The sequence below is a fragment of the Haliaeetus albicilla genome, chromosome 7, assembly GCF_947461875.1.
Source record: "Haliaeetus albicilla chromosome 7, bHalAlb1.1, whole genome shotgun sequence".
NCBI classification, from domain to species: Eukaryota; Metazoa; Chordata; class Aves; order Accipitriformes; family Accipitridae; genus Haliaeetus; species Haliaeetus albicilla.
In genome coordinates, this window is record NC_091489.1 from 26,560,303 (window position 1) to 26,578,792 (window position 18,490).

General features: G+C 38.9%; 1 protein-coding gene across 11 annotated transcripts in view; it reads left to right on the forward strand.

Moving 5' to 3' along the window:
* Nucleotides 1-18,490, forward strand: part of EHBP1 (EH domain binding protein 1) — a 225,849-nt gene that overhangs the window by 168,086 nt on the left and 39,273 nt on the right. For 2 of the 11 annotated variants that reach the window (XM_069787443.1, XM_069787447.1), the window contains 5 exons: nucleotides 3,438-3,585; nucleotides 10,661-10,777; nucleotides 13,936-14,063; nucleotides 16,694-16,835; nucleotides 16,986-17,092. In XM_069787443.1, coding sequence (XP_069643544.1) covers nucleotides 3,438-3,585; nucleotides 10,661-10,777; nucleotides 13,936-14,063; nucleotides 16,694-16,835; nucleotides 16,986-17,092 — 642 coding nt within the window. The remainder of the gene's footprint in view (nucleotides 1-3,437; nucleotides 3,586-10,660; nucleotides 10,778-13,935; nucleotides 14,064-16,693; nucleotides 16,836-16,985; nucleotides 17,093-18,490) is intronic. The other 9 variants (XM_069787446.1, XM_069787448.1, XM_069787452.1 and 6 more) reach the window with 7 other exon arrangements.

An 18,490-nucleotide genomic window follows, 5' to 3' on the forward strand; every position in this document is an offset into this window, starting at 1 on the left:
AAATAAATGCAGCTCACAGGATTTTTCTTTTTTTATGGGGAGAGGATAATGCATTATCAGACTGCTGGTGTGTAAACTCAGTTTGGATCCTCCCAAATTTCTGCCAAAGGACAACTGAAAAACCCTGACAGAGGTGTTCGGGTTTTTTTTAAATGCGAGAAGATTGCAGAATTTTTAGTGATTTGAGGAGATGGGTTTTATGGGCATGGTTGTGTGGTTGTTTTTTTCCCCTGCAAGACTCCACTGCTCTCAATATTTTACTGAGTTGGTCAGCTCTCAGCTTCTGGCACTGCCAAGCGACATCGCTGGCCGGGTGATGATCTCGGAAACTGCCCCGGCAGCGTTTCACATTTGAATTTACCTTCCCAAATCCATGGCATCATTTTTGGCCAAAGTAATGTCAGTCATTGCCATCTGCGGCGAGTACAAAAAGGACCCCCTAATGGCAGCCATTTTTATTTGTTTCTTAAGATCCAAAGGCTGCTGAAAGAACAATTGGATAAAGTTGAGGATTGGAGAAGCATGATTTTCTTGTTCCAGTGAAATGAAACTCCCATCCTTTTTTTTCTTCCCCTTCCCCTTAAAAGCCGGAGTCTGCTAGGGGGTTGTAGCTGTGTCAAAGCCGTTGGGATGCCACTGCTGATCACTTTAATTACTAGGACTAAGGAGGATAAAATTAAAAGTAGCACCATTGAAGCAGTGGAAGAAAGCTTGCCGAGATGTCGGTGAACTGTGAAATATAAAAATTGCATACCAATACATTTTTATAGGAGGGAAACAAGGAATTACATTACTTATTCTTGAAGAGTTTGTCCTTAAATGGTGAAGTTTTCCTTGCTGTGCATCCGCGTGGCAGATTTTTAGACCATTGCAAAGTAATTGGGGGAAAATAACAGAGCAAACTTTAATGTCTCTGGCATGTCAGGTTCATGTCAGAGGGTAAAAGATTTTACTGAGTTTTCTCTTCAACTGTACAGGAAAAAAATCACCGTATGTGTGTTTGCATGGTCCTTTCTTAGTGCAGATCTTCTCTTTGTGTCTCTTTTTTTTTTTTAATATCTATGTTTGTGCCTTTATACCTCTCCCAAGTGCTTTCCTTTCCAAGATCTAGGGGATTTGCTGTTTAATAATTGTTCTGTACCTCAAAACTTAATCTGCCTACTTTTTCTACGCTCAGTTTCATTGCTCCTACCACCAGTGTTTCCTCTGCCAAGCTCGGTAACCGAGGGTTCAGATATCTGAATTGAATTTAAGGAAGAACTAGCTGTTTTTTCTCTTATCCGCTGGTGATGATTGGCTTAATCAGCACAAACACAAGCCACAATAATCTGTTTGCTTGGAGATCCCCGGGATGTTAATGACTATGCTAATAATTCAGGATACAAGTTCTCTTTCAAGAGGAGGGGAGAAAAGGAGAGAGGGGGAATCGGCTTGCTCAGTTTAGGGCACATTTGTCACAAACACCTAACTGGCCTTATTTTAAACTACTTGGGCTACGGTAGATTAAATTGTTTGACGTTAAACCACATGGGAATCTTAATTATAAGTTTTGCACGTTTCTTCTTAAAAGTAATTTAAATCAACCTCACAAGTTCCTGTATCCTAGGAATTACAAATAGTAGAGATTTGAGCAGTTTTATTTCATGTAAAATTCAATGTAATTAATGTTACTGAATACCGCGGGTCGAAATAAAATCGGTTGCTGTGTCAGTTGGCTGGCTAGAAATTAAATTAAATTAAATTGATCTATTATAGTGCATAGAGGCAGGGGGGAAGCTTTCTAGTTGTCTTTCTAACGTGTACTTCACCAAATAAGTTTTTGATAGAACTGTTGCTCTGTGCCTTCTGGGAAGTTAAAGGGTGAGAAAGCAAACAAAGCCAATGTGCCATCCCGCTGCCTTCCAGGGCCCAGGCAGAATTGTCTTTCCAGGGGAAGGACATTAGCAGAAAAGTAAATCAAGGCAATCTGATAGGGAATCAGGGTTCTGTCACTCAAAGACAAGATATTGTGCAGTGTCCATATACTTTGTTTACTGTAGGGTTTTATGAGTTGTAACCTGCCCGTGCAAGCTGTTAATGAGGCTAAATCTTGCTGCTGGAGGATTGAATTACAGCACACCTCTGGGCTAATGGTTATAAACAGAAAGTCCCATTAGGGCTGCATTCTGATTCAGTCATTTGCATTTTTTCTATTGTGCCGAGAACAATGCTGAGTAAATAGCTACAAACAAACAATTTACATGGAAATGGGTAAAATGTACCTAATTAGTATTTTGCGCTTGTTTTATTAATGATTGCTTAAACTAAATAGCACTTAGCAACAGCTCTCACCAGCATCTGCAGGTGTGGGATGCTCAGTTTCTGGGTTGGTGGGAAGGCTGCCAGGACGGCTCTCCAAAATTAGGCAGTTTGTTATATTCCACTTAGTTCAGGTCAACTGCCTATACCTGGGTTTTACCCTGTTCATTATGTCAATAACACAAACATTGGCAGATTTGACTTAAAGCCAAACACTGTTGCGCTTATGAGCGTTTCTAATATTGAAGGGAGGGGAAAAACAGCCCTAACTTTGAAAAAAAAATCATATTTTTAAGGTGAAAATGGAAATTGTTTCCCTTATGGTTTAATGCATTCTTAGAGCTATGTTTAAACACATCTTTTTATTAATATTTTTTAGTATGGTGAGTTAGGCTTTTCCAAAATTTCATGTGGTAGAACTTCGCTTATTTATGTAACTGAAATATTATGCTTCTAAGATAGTTACAAGCTTTAGTGGGAGAGCACTATCTGGGATGGTTCCAATATAATCTCTTTAATTACTGACCAAAGCCCCAGTAGTAGGATGTTTTAAAGTGATGCAAAGTATTTTCTGCTCTGGCATCTATTGTTCTTTCATTAACTTTCATTAGTTTATTTAAAAAAAAAAAGTATCCATTGAAGTTGAAGGATTAGATTCCTTTCTGTGCCTCAGATTTGATGTCACTTTACACTTGAAGCCAGCTTGGTGACTGGAGTAACCGAGAGCAATATCTGGCTTCTCATTTCAGTTCTGTGAGAGAATTTTACTCAAACAAGTAATTCAATTTAGTAAAACCATTTTTATAGCTCTGGTAAAACTTTTTGTAGTTATTACTTTGAGACAAAAGTGTCTGAGAATTTTCATCAAGGTATTTTTATAGAACATAGTTTATAAATGCTTTAAATTTCAAATAATTAGGTTTCTAATGCATTAATAATTTGGGGAATGCTTAAAAAAAAAATCTGATTCACGGATGTCTTTAAAAATTGTGGTGTGACACCCAACTGATATCGAGCATCCTATTTATAATGTGGGCCAAGCACCATGCTGTAAACCAGTTACTATCATGATGATCAGATTGAGAATGAAATTGCATTTCTGTCAATTACTGAGTTGGCAACTGTTCAATATATCTTAGCAGCAAGATGAAGAGCGGCGTCGGCAGCTGAGAGAGCGAGCTCGTCAGCTAATAGCAGAAGCTCGATCTGGAGTGAAGATGTCAGAACTTCCTAGCTACGGTGAAATGGCTGCAGAAAAGTTGAAAGAAAGGTCAAAGGCATCTGGAGGTGAGCTGAGGAACCTTGTATCTTATTCCTGTGGCAACCTAGAAACCAGAGACCTTTTTGGGTATCACTTTTATTCACATTTCAAAATGTTGTTGTTCATCAGGTGCATATATGAAAAGACCTGGCCGTAGATATGTTTCCTAAATCAGGCTTGTGTCACTTAATTTCCAACAATTAAAAGAAAAGCATACATGTGATTGAAAGAAAAAGATGTTACGTGAACAAGTAGCTCATATTGGCCCATTATTTATAGATTTGTCATTACCCACGATTATTTAGAATTTTATGATTGTTGGTTAAAATCTCTTCAATATATATATTTATATAGGACCATTAACATAATTTGGGGGGAAAACAACATTAGAAATACTTAAGAAACTTTATTTTATATTAAATGTGTTCATAAAACTGCTTGGGAAGAGAATTTTAAAGGCGGCCCATGGGAGGTGGGGGCAACAACCTTTTGATTTTAAATTGCAGTCTTTTGACATACCACTTGCCTTTACAGGTTTTGAGTTGTAATATTGCTATAATGTTATTAAACTGACTTTGAAATGTCATTAAAATTCATATACCTGCCAGTGCTACGAGTCGAAGTAATATAGTGTCACTCAAACTCAAATGGGTGCTGAGCACACGTTTCAGTACAGGCTTCTTGCTCTTTTAGTATCTTCTACACATTCTATGGGGAAATTGTGTTTCTCATACTAACATGTAATTGTAAACCAAAGAGTCAGGAAAATCCAACTTTAAGTTCACAATGCATATAGATTCAACAACAATATTGTTTTCTTCTCTATTACATGTTTTTTATATGCATATGTATTTATAGTCTTACTGCACTCTAAACCCTACACTTCTGTTCCATTTAACACCCAAAGAGAAAAGCAGTGAGTTGTACATCTCCCTTTGGGTCTAGTCTTCAGTTTTCTTCTCTTTGCCCAGTAAGCCAAGCTTGCCAACCTAATTCTCTTTCATGGTAAATAGGGAAGTTACATCCTTGATGGGGAGGGAGTAAGACAGGCTGAGCAAAATGACACAGTGCTTGTATATTAAGTAGACTATGGTGTTCTTCATCCCTTTTCACAACTTCTGACTCCCCATCCTACGTTATTTAATTACTTCCTCCTCACTGTTTTATCGTACCTGTACATAGCTGTTCCTGCCATCTCTCCCCTCCAAGGAAGGTACAATTTCTGGGTATATCCTGAGTGCTCAGCTAGACAGTAGTTACTCTGTTTTGTGGCAGTGACTCACAGGTGGTGTTGCTAAATATCCCAGTATGCTGCTTTCTGGGATGTGGCCTTCCCTGTTCATATTTTCCTCTGAATTTTGCCGTTGCTCTTCCTGCCTTTCATTCAGTTTATAAACAGTCTCAGAGGTAACTGTGCACTGTGCATATATACTAAAAAAAAAAAAGTCTATATGCATAAATACTGCGCATGCACTCAGAGCGTTTCAGTGTTATTAAGGGAGGAGACAGTATCAGTACTGATGACAACTTGTTTATAAAGTTATCACCACTATACCTGTTGGGTTTTAACCAGTATAACAATTGCACTGCTTTCTACTTTTGCACATGCTTTGAGTTATCTCCTTGGTTTATATTTCCTACCTTGATTTTAATTTGTTCATACAGTAGTTTGGCCAAGCTATTTAAACTTCTCTTGGACTTCCAGTTTTTATTCCCTTTCTCCTTTTATTCGTTTTTGCTCTTTTCATGTCAGTGTGCATTTTATAGCACTTCTTTCTACTTATTCATTCTCAAAAAGCTTTCCTTATGGCACATCTTCTACATACTTTCGCCACACTGCTGGTAATGTCAGGTGCCACACCAGATCTCCACTCAAGAAATTGATTCTTCCAAAATAGAGTAGTTCTGTGAAATGGCACCAACACTTTATAAACCAAATAAATTATAATTATTTCTGGGTTTAGTCTTCTTCCATTTTTTTATTTCCACCAAAAATTAAGATTTAATAGACAGTGTCCTTATTACAAATGGATTGTGAATATTGCCCTTGACTGCATTCACATGTAGTAGGGTTTTTTTCTCTGTATAGTCCTGTATTCCCTGTACAATACCCAAGACAAGCTTATAGTAATATCTTCTGTCTTCCAAGCTCTCTTGTCCATTATGCTTCATTAATCTCTTCTTCTGCATTGATTGCTACGTTTTAATTTACAAAAAGGGAATGTACCAAATCATTTTCCTCTCTCAATTCAGTTATTCCAGAAAAAAGTGACATTTTGGCTTTGGGATTTTGGAGTTTCTAAACACTAACTTCTTGCTCACTATTGTAGATGAAAATGCGATCCCTTTCAGTGTTTCTATATGCTCATTAAGAGTTCCATGCTTTGGTGCTGGTGCTACATTCTCTGTTAAAAGACTTTATTTAATCATGGTTTGAAAAACTCAAATGCCTATGGCAGGTTGAAACTTTCCTGGATAAGCAGCATCCTTTGCTATGAAATCTAGTCTTTTTCATAGGTTATTTGGCATGTGAGACAGAAAATACTTCTTCCTGCCAACTGCCAGAGGGTTTGGGATGGCAGCTTCAAATTTATTAGATGTCCTACTAGCTTCAGGCTGATAAGCAGATGCCTTGAGATGGGTCCAGGGACAGTATCAAGATAGGAATCCAAATATCTTCCCTTTTCCCAGCAGCGACGGGACAAAGGAATTGACATCTTATCTAGGTAGTGTCCCCATGCAGTAGGACACCCGTCTACTCTTCTGGGATTTGGGTAGTGTGTTTTCTTTACTCTCTGGCACATCTCCATCCTTTATTTGAGATGACGTCTTTGTGAGGATGTAGCTAGGATCTGGAGGTGGTGAGTAGGCAGTGGAGGGAGGGAACAATGGAGAGGACAGGGGGTAAGACAAGCACAATGTGAAGAGGCTTTGGGGAAAAAAAGTACCAAAATTAGGCAAAACTGGGAGGGGAGAAGAGAATGAACACAAGATCAGCACAGAAGAGGGATGTTAGAGGAACAGGAAGGGAAAAACACAAGAGAAGCAGCATCCAAATATATTGTAAGACAAAAACAGTTTTCAAAAATTTTGGAATTAATAACAAACGTTGGAAAGGTATACTGCAGTTAAAGAACTTAGGAAAGAGAGCCAGCTGGCATTGCATTGCACTTGTATGCTTAAAGATTTCAGGGTACATTACAGATTTTACTTCTGAGGCAATGATTTGGAGGGAATGTACATGGTAGCTCAGGCTTACTCATCATGCTTAGTCTCCAACTCATAAAACAGTGTTAAGTTCTCGATTTAATATTTTTAACAGGCAGTATTTGTATCTGTTGGCAGTTACTGCTGCGCTTTCTTGTCCTGACATCTGATTTCTTGTACACTGAACCAGTATTTAGACTCTGCATTTCTTCCATTCCCCACTTTTGCTTCCTTTATTACTGTTCAGATGCTCCTGTTAAATCCTGTAGCCTTAAAGTGTACTCTGTACCTGAAAGTAAATAAACTAAATATCTGAATATCCACAAGCCTGAAGGACTTCCCAGAGACAATCCTGGAGGCATCTTCCCTAAAGAGCAAGTACTGTTCATGCAGCTCCAGTGGCAGCTTATATATGCTTCTCCCACTAATGTGATCCAACCCCCATCAGTGATTTTACCACTCTATGAAAATTGTTCTTTTTTAATTTCATCTAGAAATTGATGCAGTCTGCTGCAACTCTTTCACATGTGGGCAAGCTTAAACCAAGTCAAGAGAATATCAGTTTAACCACAAATTAAGCCTGAGCTGAATCTGAATAGTAAAAAATATGAGCTATAAAATGCCTCTGAATCTTCTTTTCCACCAATATTCTGGCATTTCCATTTGGTTCCAAAAGATTCTTATTTCACTTTCTTCAGTCCAGTCTGCAGTCCAGGCTCTGTAGGTAATGGTCAGTGCTGTTTAGTTCTTGACTTAATCCTTCATCTTTAATTTTGCTTGTTTCTTCACAACATAGTAAGACTTTGCTGTCTTTCTAGGATCCACATTTACATACTTTTCAAAGAAGAGTTCTTTAGTACTCTTCTAAATATGTGCCCGGGTTCTAGACCAAGTGCTTTAGGTTTTTCACACTAGTAATTTGTTCTTTTCATAAAAGATATCTGTTATCTCTTCGTCATGTTATTCCTTTTATCATTTATAATTGCAAAATCTTGTTGTAGCATGCTCCCTAAACACATTTCCCTTTCTAATACACTGGAAGAACATTGGACTGGAAAAAAAACCCTAGAGTAGTTTAAAACAAGGAATCTGTAGATTTTGAAAGATATTTAAAAATTTGTGAAATTACTTCAAATTAATGCTTTTAATTGAATTTATTTTTTTTTAATAAAGTGTAAATGTCCTGATAATCATATTCAGTCGAAGCCTGCTAACTTTAAATTAATACTAGGTCAGGTCATTGTCTGACACTAGGAACTGGTGTCTTTGACATTCCCATCTCTTTTGTTACCTAAAATGGTGGTGTCAAAGAGAGTGCCTCTGATCTCATCTCGCTATATTAAATTAAAGAAAATCAAATAATCTAATATAAGCATTCCCTTAGTATCCAGCAGTCTTAAACCCTGTCATCTTGTTTAGATTGTTTTGACACATCCAGCGTCCTGCTGGATGACTGGTAGTTGTGAGCTGACCTTGTGAGCTGACTTCTTTGGGTGCTTTGGGAAGTCATTGCCTGCCTCTAGGCTCAAGGTGGTTTCCCTCTGCCATGGCAGTGTCCCTCTCTTTCTCTTCCACCTCTTCCACATGTCCATAGCCCTTTGCTGCTGTTAGCCTGGTTGTGCTTTCAGTGTGCCACCGTGAGCTCCAGGATGTGTTTGAGAGTACCGTGGCCTGAGTGCCACTGAATGTCTCTAACACCATCATGAAGGATTTAAAATCATGTGAGAACTCTAGCTCCTCATTAGAAAATGTAGAGATGCTTTGAAGAAAATGCAAAACTTCAGAATTGTTGCTATTGCTGCTTTACCATTCTCTGTTTTCTCTTCAGTCTGCTTCTTACCCTATCCCTTTCTCCACTTCATCGTGATCACACTGTGCCCTTCTACTTTGTTCACCTGCCTCTGTGCTACCTGAAACAGCTAGAGTCCAGATCACAGAACCTTCTATGTGAATTTAAGTGGGAACAGAAAAGATGTCACAGAAGAGTCCTGAGTGTTTCTGCCCACCCAGTTGTATGCCTGAAGCACCATCTCTCAGGTCCCAGGTCTGGTCACAGATCCTGGTTTGGCTGAGGAGAGGTGTTGTTCTCCACCCATCAGGCTCAAGCTGGGGCAGTTTGGAGGAAAGCTGACTCTTCCAGGGACCATTGAGAATTAGTGGAGAGGAGCCCAGGGAAGACATGGTGGTCAGCTGAAACGGAGGGGTCCTACTTCACAGATTGCTGCTCCTTTATACATGCAACGGATGTTGAGTAAGACACTGAAATGGAAACTTCTTTGCTCTTGTCTGTTGCAGCAAGAGCCTTAGCCTGAATTGGCAGAGGTCTGTGAAAGACATTGATTAATTACAGAGGAACTGAGGGAGCAGCTGGTTAAAAAGAGTAGCAGACATACAAAAAAGTCAACAGGCTCCTAAAATGGGAATTATAGGCACTATGGAGATAAAGAGGTAAGGAAAAGAAAAAACTGTATGACCTTTGTGTCAGCGGTCTGGGCCTGAAGTGCAAACCAGGTCTGGGGATGAGGTTTAGTGTATTTCAAAGACAGACAATGAGTGATCAGCACCAATCCTGGTCCAAACTTCCCCAAACTTCTGATATTCAGGATTATGGCATCTTGGTACTATGTTTAGGATCCTTTTTGTTTATATGGCTTTTGAATGTACCAAAGTACTGTAATTATAATTAGTATTTTTTCCTATTGTGAAGTGGTTCAAATTTCCTTTAGTTACTATTTGTGTCTTACTTCTCCAGACACACTCCAGCCTTCTCTTTTTTTTGTCATTTTTACACGCATGCATACATACATAGGAAGAAAATGTTGGTATAAGTCTGAACAAGTGTAGATAGCATTTGATATGAGACTTAAAAGTAAGCAAATACAGGGCAACTACATGCTTGGAAAGTACTAATCTAGCTTTTATGGACTTTAATTTCATTATATATTTGTATTGAAAATGTGAGTCAGGATTTTTTCTGGGATCTGCTTCACAGTTCAGCACTTGCTATTTGATCTTCCTCAGGTTACTTACTCTTTCTGTGCCATAATTTACCTACATCATCATCATAATTGTAATTATAATAATCACCTACTTCGTAAAACATTATGGGGCTCATTTACAAGTGATATTCATAAGCTGCTCTGAGAAACTTGGTTAAAAGATCCTATAAAAAATATACAGTATAATTACAATTATTATTTTATTTAAAATATATGTAGCTTACAAACAATGCTGATTCAAAGTGGTGCAGTAAGGCAGCAATCTGTGAGTGTGCTCTTGCTACACCTGAGGTCAGTGCTTGCTAAGCATGATGTTCCAGGTGGCAGTTTTCGTCCTCGTATCAGAAGTGGTAGGAGACGCTAACACCTAAGCAAGGTACAGTGATCACTGGTCTGTGATATATTGTGCAAAGTAAGGAATGGCAAGTCTCACCAAGCTGGGAACTCAGTACCCGGAGCTGCTGCCTTTCTCAAGAGTGCAGCTCCCAGGTCGTTCTGCTGGCCAGTCCCATCCAAACCTGCTGTACGCCAGCTTTGGCACCCATTCTGCATTAGAGAGAAATGGAAGCCTGGGGGAAATTATTTTGACTCGAGTTATAAGGAAAAGCACATGTGCTTTTCAGAGTTAGCCAGAGATTTAGTGCAGAGAACAGCCACTGCTGAGGCCAGACTCTACCTTTATTGTAGCAGGAGTTTCCAGCAGAGCCCCCTGTGTGTATATTGAATTGCATCAGTTTTACGACAAATCCATGAGTGGACAGAGTGAAATCTCCTTCCAGACTTATATAATGATTTGCATTTTTATCATAACTCAGCTTATTCTCTAAAGCATTCATTTTTAGTGATGTGCATGTACATAAGAAAATACTAACCTTAATGCTGTATGTTCCTACAGATGAGGATGAGGATGATGATAATATTGAGATAGATACTAACGAGGAGGTTCCTGAATGCTCTGTTACTGGAGGTGGAGATGAGCTTACTAACCTAGAAAATGACCTTGATTCAACGGGTAATTTAAATAATGGCTATTTTGTGTATTTTGCATGACTAACACTCCATCATCATATAAGTACTGATGTGCTGCTTCTGTCTGTCATAGCTTTATTCCTTTGTGCCTTTTCAGGTCTTTTAAAGCCTAATGCTTATTCTTTTTTAATATTTTGCATTCACGTTTAGTTGAAATTTAAAATCAGCAACAAAATAATTATTTCCAGCAATGGCAGATTTAAATGTCTCTTGCTGTTTGATGGGGAAGGGGACCCCAGGCCAGATTTGTAAAGCAGAGCCACCTGAAATCACCCTGCCTCGATTGTCTCAGCAAACCAAGGTAGACAGGCCAGAGGAGTGAGCAGTCGCGTTGGTGAGTACAGCTGCCGCTTTCTGCACTGACATCCTGGCCCGTCTGCTCAGTGAAGAGGAGCAAACATGCCTCAGTTTCCGTGTAGGCTTGGTATCCCTCCAGTTCCTTCCTGAGGACCAGTCCTTGTATTTATACCTTGTTGCTCCAGTGGGGACATGGAGGTATAAATCTGAACAGAATTAGTCCTACTTACTTTACAAAGTTCAAGTAATAGATTTTTAATAACACATTTTAAAAGCATTCATATTCTTGTAGAAATACTTGTATAATCTTAGCACACGCTGGTCAAGTAATAATAAATGATAGTAATGGTATTTCCCCTTTCAAAAATTCTAATTGAGCAAAACTGGAGCAGGTTCCTCCATAGATCTTACAAGGGAGATGCTTATTTAAAAAGGCGCTAGATCTTCCAAGATGTGAAGGTAATTGCCTACAGTAAGGGGCTCCTCTGCTCGCAGAGAGTTGCTGAAGGAGTTTGTTCTCTGTACAAGTCTGCCTGTTACCAGTGGCCCTGGGGAGTGCCGAGGGCCTCTTTGTATTGTGGTGTGCTTCTCTGCCAGGGCGTTTCTGCTCACTACAAGTTAGCTCAAGCCCGGAGAAGTGCAGCAAGCACAGGATAGCGTCGGGATAAAGGCAGTACAAGAGAGAACTTCTTACAGCATCCTCCGACTTGGTTCTGCCCATGCCAGGTGGACCCAAGTGTGCAGCCCATAATATATTAAATCAAAACACTTCATTTAGTGTTTGCTCTTTGTAAATTAAACCAACAATGATGTGTATATAGCACTTTCTAGTCTTTTTGGATTGTGAAAGACTTGAGTCATGTCCTTTTATTTTTTTTATTTGAGGATTTCCAAACACATAAGAAAATATATTTAGTGTTTCCAGCATTTGAATTAAGCTCATTTAGAGCAGAATCCTGTCAAATATTTTTCCAATAAATACTGGTTCATTTTAGGAGAAAAAGAAAATCAGTAAATGAATATTCCTGTCACATAGTCTCAGTGACTTACCAAAATTTATTTCTGTGGGTCTTTTTTCTTGAGAGATACCTTCTCAGGGATACAAACCCACTACCCAACGCTTCATCTCCACCACAGGAAGACATTCTGGAAAAAAACTGGGACATCATTTTGCAGTTCAGTCTGCACAGTAGTCAGAGGTACAAACGAGTAAGGAAGGGGACAGGCAATAATATAGAAAGCAGTCTAATGCTGTGATAGAAATCAGTGTACAGAGATTTCACTGGGATTCTGCCAATTCATACCAAGTTCTAATGAAGGCTGAATCTCCTGGGAGCACCTAAGTGCAGAACTGTAAGGGACATTTCACATTTGGGATCATTATGACCATCTTAATTAATTTGTCCGCTGCTGAATCTTAGACCCTCCCATCTCTCTCGAAGAGAAAACTGTTTTTACTGCCAGTTGTTGGTTTTAAGTATTGCATCTGTCTGTCAGTACTGCTACTATATGCTGCTGTGAATGTATCTGATAAAATGTGAACCTCTTATATCATAGTTATTACACGATGTTTATGTATAAACCCATGAGAATGTGCATGTACTTACATGTGAGCCTCAATTAAGGGCACCCTGACTGGGTGTGCCAGAGGAAAGGGAAACTATCCTTCGTCATAACCCAACCCAGCCCATTGCTGCTGGAGGCAGGCATCATTTGATTGCCAGCATGCAAAAAATATTTTGGCTAACAAGAATTGGAGTGCTCCAAACCTTGGAAGGAGCTGTGCGGCAAAACAGTCATGGCTCCACTTCCCACACCAGCTAGAAGTCACCAGCCCAAAGTGAAAAACTCAGGCTGTGCCTACAGAAAAACATAGCAACTGCTATTTCCTGTGTTTGACACAAGGCCCAGATGTACGTGCATAATATACGCAGGTGATGCTGCATTCGCTCCATTGCAGGGGCAATTTCTCGTGTGGTGCTGCATGTAGAGTATGTCTGGGGGCTTCTGTGCCAGCATTATTCTGCCTTCCTACCCAGAGTTAGCTCCATAGATCTGCGCTGTGGTTTGGTATTAACACCTTTCTCCTTATTACATGTGTATGTGTAGGTAACTGTGTATGTGTAGGTGTGTTACAAATTCGTATAGTCAACGATCACGTACAGAATGAGCATTATTGGGAGGTAAAATTCTCAACTATTATTTCTGTGGGCTCTGATCCAAGTTGCTAAAACTGATGAAAAACTTTTGGGGACTTCGGCAGACTTTGAATCTGTCCCTTCCATGCAGTTATGAAGCGTTTTACGGCTCTCCCAGCTTCAACATACTCTATAAATCATAGTAAAATATTACTAGAAAGCTGTCTCTTTTGATACTGAAATTTTATCATTCAGAAGCTGTGCCAAGGAGCCTTAGGATGAATTAGTAGTTCATAAACTTGAGGGGTTATCAGTACTTAGAATATGTGATAAATTGTTATATGTCATCTTAAAATAAATGGCTCTTTAAGTGTGGTTTTATGCCAAAGTATAGGTGTGTACAGGTTGGAAGTAAAGTAAACATTGTCTACTTTCTGTGTTTTTTCATCTGCTGTCTTCAAGCACGTTTAATTGTTCAGTTGAGTGCTACATACTTTTTTTGAGAAAACTTAGGCATTATCTGTGTACGTAACACAAATCTATGCCAATCCAAATTGCAGGAAAAAAAAGTCTTCTAGTTTTTTCCTTTTTTAGTTTGAAATGATAGCAAAGTGAATTAAATCTACCTTTTAAATTGCTACATTGTTGTAGTGACTCTGCATTTAAATGCATCTCTCTGTGTTGTATGTGGTATTTGCATATTTAGCAGAACAAAACAGTAAGTTGGTGGATTTGAAGCTGAAGAAGCTCCTAGAAGCTCAGCCACAGGTGGCAAATTCATTCTCCAGTGCTGCTCAGAAAGCTGTAACTGATAGCTCAGAGCAAGACATTAAGGTAAGTTTTGATTAATGCTTTTGTCTCAGTACCTGTGTTCTGATTTCGGGTGTGTACTTTGTGAGGAGGAAAATGATTTCTTATCAAATCCTTCACGGTAAGAAATGCAGAAAATCTTCGTGGCAGTGCAGTTGCATGTTGATTAATCAACACATTTTCCTTTTTTTTTTTTTTTTTTTTTTTTATCTTGATACTTGTCATTGGCCTAACACTAAGAGATATAAGAAGCATCTCTCAATTCTGACTGCACAGGTTGTCACTTAAATCAGAAATGCAACATGGGCTCCATCCTGCTGCTGGTACAATCAGCAGCGAGACTCTCTCTGACTTTAACAGGAGTAGGATTGGACTCTCAGGGATTTGCTTCCCTCCCAAGCCTGACCCTCTGTTTTCTGTCCACTAAAATTAAGCCGTAATATACTTTAAAGGCATACATACTTGGGTGCTTGACAACGAGTGCTTCTGAGAAAAATAGACACGAGTCTGTGGTGCACTCAGTCGTTTTGCCTGTTCTTAACATTCACCACTTCAGCATAAAGCACACACCAATCAATTTTCCATTTCATTTTCTTAATTAGTCCCCTTGTGTTCTTACTATTTATTTTTTTTTTAAATAGTCCCTGTATGTCATTAATATCCCTATGGCTCTGGGGCACTTCCAGTTGGGTATAACTTTTCACCCACCTGCAGTCTGGGGGGAAAGCACTGCTGACTGAAAGGATTTCCTTCCCCAGATACAGAGATGCTTTGAAGTCCCAAAACAATGACTTTCATTGCTTTTCCCTTACACTGTCGGTTCCTATAAATTGGTGATGAAAGTGTGTGGCAGCGGCAGAGGACTTTCGGTCTCTATCTTTGAACAAAAGGAAGCCTGGATCAAGTCTGATTTTTGCGTTCAATTTAGCTTTCTGCAGTGGATTTAATGCAAAATGAAGCTGGCCCAAGAATAATACAATGGATTGAAAAGGCTAACTGAATTAGTGGGCTTAGAGGAATACATTTGTAAAGTGGCAGAAGTCCCCAGTCATAAAAAGGTTTCTTAAAATGGGATTTACTGGCTAATCACACTGATATTTTAGCATGTTGCCAGGCCTAAAAAATTAGTCATGTTTGTTTATTTTGATAAAGACTCTGTTTTAGGTTGTCGGATGGTTATTGTGGTAATAACACGAGACCACCTTTTATTTAATCAGAATCATAACCACCTGATTAGTGCAGCTGAAAAGTCATCCGGGGGTATGAGCAATACTTTTTTAAGCTCAATTCTGCAAATGACACACAGGCCACCTCTTAGGGTAATTTGGTGTCACCTTACCTAACAAAAATGGTATTTCTCTTTCTAAAAAGCTTCTGTGAAGGAGTTGATTTTTTTAAGGTACTCCCACAAAAGGTGCAACTTAACAGTTTATCTCTGTGTGCATCTTTCTAAGGAAGAGTTGGAAAGCGTCATTATAAGGAATATATGGTGTCCATCTGTTCTCGTGGAGCTCTTGGCATTGAGGTGGATTTGTTTTTTAATAAAATGCAGTTTACACGTTTCTAAATGAGGCATTCTGTGTTTGTGGAAAAGGATAAACTGTTACCTTCCCTTGGGGATTGTGTATCCCCGGCCTCCTTGAGGCTAGAGAATAGGCCATTGGAGAACTCCCTCATTACCAATTGTCTCAATGCAGAGGAAGGGCAAAGTCTTGGTAGCTTTTGATAACCAGTTTCAGCATTCAGCAGGCTTAGCTATTAGTCATGCATCTTAGCCTTTCCCTATTTACTTTCAAAACACTTAATAAAAATAATAAAAGATTAGGTATAAAATGAAATATTTGTTTGGTACACAGCACCTCGGTATCTGCAGTTTCCACACACTGCGGTGGTTCAGTCTTCTGGGATATTTCGTGTTGATAGAATCATTTGAATTTGTTACCAGTATTAACATAGGAAGCCCTGGAAAAGATAATTGTAGTTTCCTTAGCTGTAAAGGGCTTACTTACAAATCTGGCTTTGGAAAGTTATAGCTGATGAAATGCAGTTCAGTGGGGTAGTATTATAATCCTACCTTTTAGCCTTCATCCAGCATTAGTGGTTTATCTCAATGGGCATAAAATTAGAAACTAGTTCTTCTTGTCATACAAGTCTGTGGGACTACAGAAAAGACAGATTTCTTTACCGGGCAGGGAGACAGGCTAAAGGCAACACGCTTTTAAAACGATACAGATCATGTTCAGGGGTAGAGACGCCGCTACTTGGCAGCAGCATGCACAGCGCTTGGCAAATCAAAGTTGCAAAGGAGTGATTTTTCGTTTAAAATCAGTGTTGCTGGCAAATGCCAGTCACAATTAATAGGTCTGGCTGCTAAGTAAGTAGAGAGTCCTGCAGGATAGTGCCCACATAGCAAAAAGCCAGTCATTGCCACCACACATTAAACAAAAAAAAAAAAAAAAAAGAAAGGAAAAGTTAATCACTCTTCTCCTTTTTTTCTGCAGCTGGTACTTTCATTCTATATAAGCCACAGCCCGAGTTGTGAAATCCTCTTTGGAAAAGCTGTGTCCTGTCCCCTTACTGAAACGTACCTTTCGAATTTGTGTCTTCCCGTTTGTAAACAAAAGAAACTGTTGTGTGTCTGTTTTTTTTCCTAGCAGAATGGAACAGAGGAACATCGTGCTGAGCGATTACAAAAAGCAGCAGAACGGTTTAGAAATCCTGTTGTGTTCAGCAAGGACTCTACCGTCAGAAAAACTCAGCTCCAGTCTTTCAGTCAATACGTGGAGAGCAGACCAGGTAGGAGAAAATATAAAACCTGTTTTCCCATCTTATGATTTAATAATATTTAACAATAAATATATGAAAACCTGATAATGTAAGTCCACATTTCAATACATAAATATCAAGCTTTATAATAATTTTACATGTCTTTCCCCTTTTTTCAAGAGATGAAAAGACAGAGATCAATACAGGAAGATACAAAGAGAGGAAATGAGGAGAAGGCTGCGATAACTGAGACTCAGAGGAAGCCATCAGAAGATGAAGTGCTTAATGTATATTAATTTTTTGTCTGGTTTCATGATTGCTGATAATTCCAAACTGTATGTGGAAATAGTGCCTTTATTTGTTAAAATGAGATGTTAGGTTTTTTTAGATGTCAATCTCCAGTGCATTCAAAGCAGAGTGAGAGGGGTGCACTGTTGAATTAGTCTGCAGTGTGGTGATAATTGTCAGATAAAAAAAATGAATTTTTCAGAGTTCCACAGCCCCAGCTTCCTTGAGACATTTCCATCAGGGCACTTCCCATAAAGAGATTCCAGTATTGATCTACCGGGAGGATTTTAATTATTACAATAGCAGATACCGCAGAGCTGCAGTTAGAGGGAAGAGTCACATGAGACCTGCTAGAATTTCTCAGCCAACCCATTTTGTTGGCTTGGGTTAATGGGTGTTCAACCTTTCCATTATCCAGATCAGCCGTGAATTACTAGCTGAATGATGTTTGCATTAATATAATATATATGGTAATTTCTTCACTTAATTAACGGGGAGGTTCAGCTCAGTAGGGGTATGGGCTGATCATGTGTAAAATTGATTTGTGAGGGAAATATTTGATAGACCGCAGGGAGAAAGCTGGTTTTGATGGACAGCTGCGGGACAGAAGCAGGAAGAACAAGTTTTAACCTGAATTTTTTTTGTCTGAAAACACAACACAGCCTTTGATGGTGGTCGTTTGTTGCTCTCCACAATTTATCTAAACACATTTGTAATTATTGCTGAAGCAATCTAGAGCTGAGTAGCGATTTTGTACTACTGTCATATCTATACCAAAACATCGAACTTTTTACGAGCCAGAGTTATTTTTAGCCCAGTTGTACTTTTGCAGAGCTGAAAAGATCTGGCACAGTAAGTTCACGTTATATATGCAGATGATACACATGAACTCTTGGGATATTTCAGCCTGACACAGCATTTCTTTTCATCTTCTAATAACAATTGTTAACAACTATGCATACTTACATTAGGGAAGTTTTCATACTGTTTTCAGTTAATTATAGTTGATGAAAGGCAATATACTGCACATCACCTCAACTCCCCAGACTGATTTATTTTTTTTTTCTTTGGAGACTGCTCTCAGGGAGTTTTGTTGTTGTTTTTCTGGCTATATGACAGGTAGAAAAGGGGTTGCCATTAGAGCTGATACTGTTGGCTGTTCTGTAGGAAGAGAGGGACCAGATTAATGGGGGCATAATGTGCTTAAATTCAGATAACCCAAATTTCAAAGTTATGTGCTTGTTACTGGTCCTGGGAGCTAAGCCATGCCATTAGCCTTCACTTTGAACTTGTCTTTATTTGAAATAATATACCGATGTGATTATTATACTTGTTGCCTGAATTTGAAGCTGAATTGATGATTTCAGACACATTTACGGAAAAACAATTGAAAACAT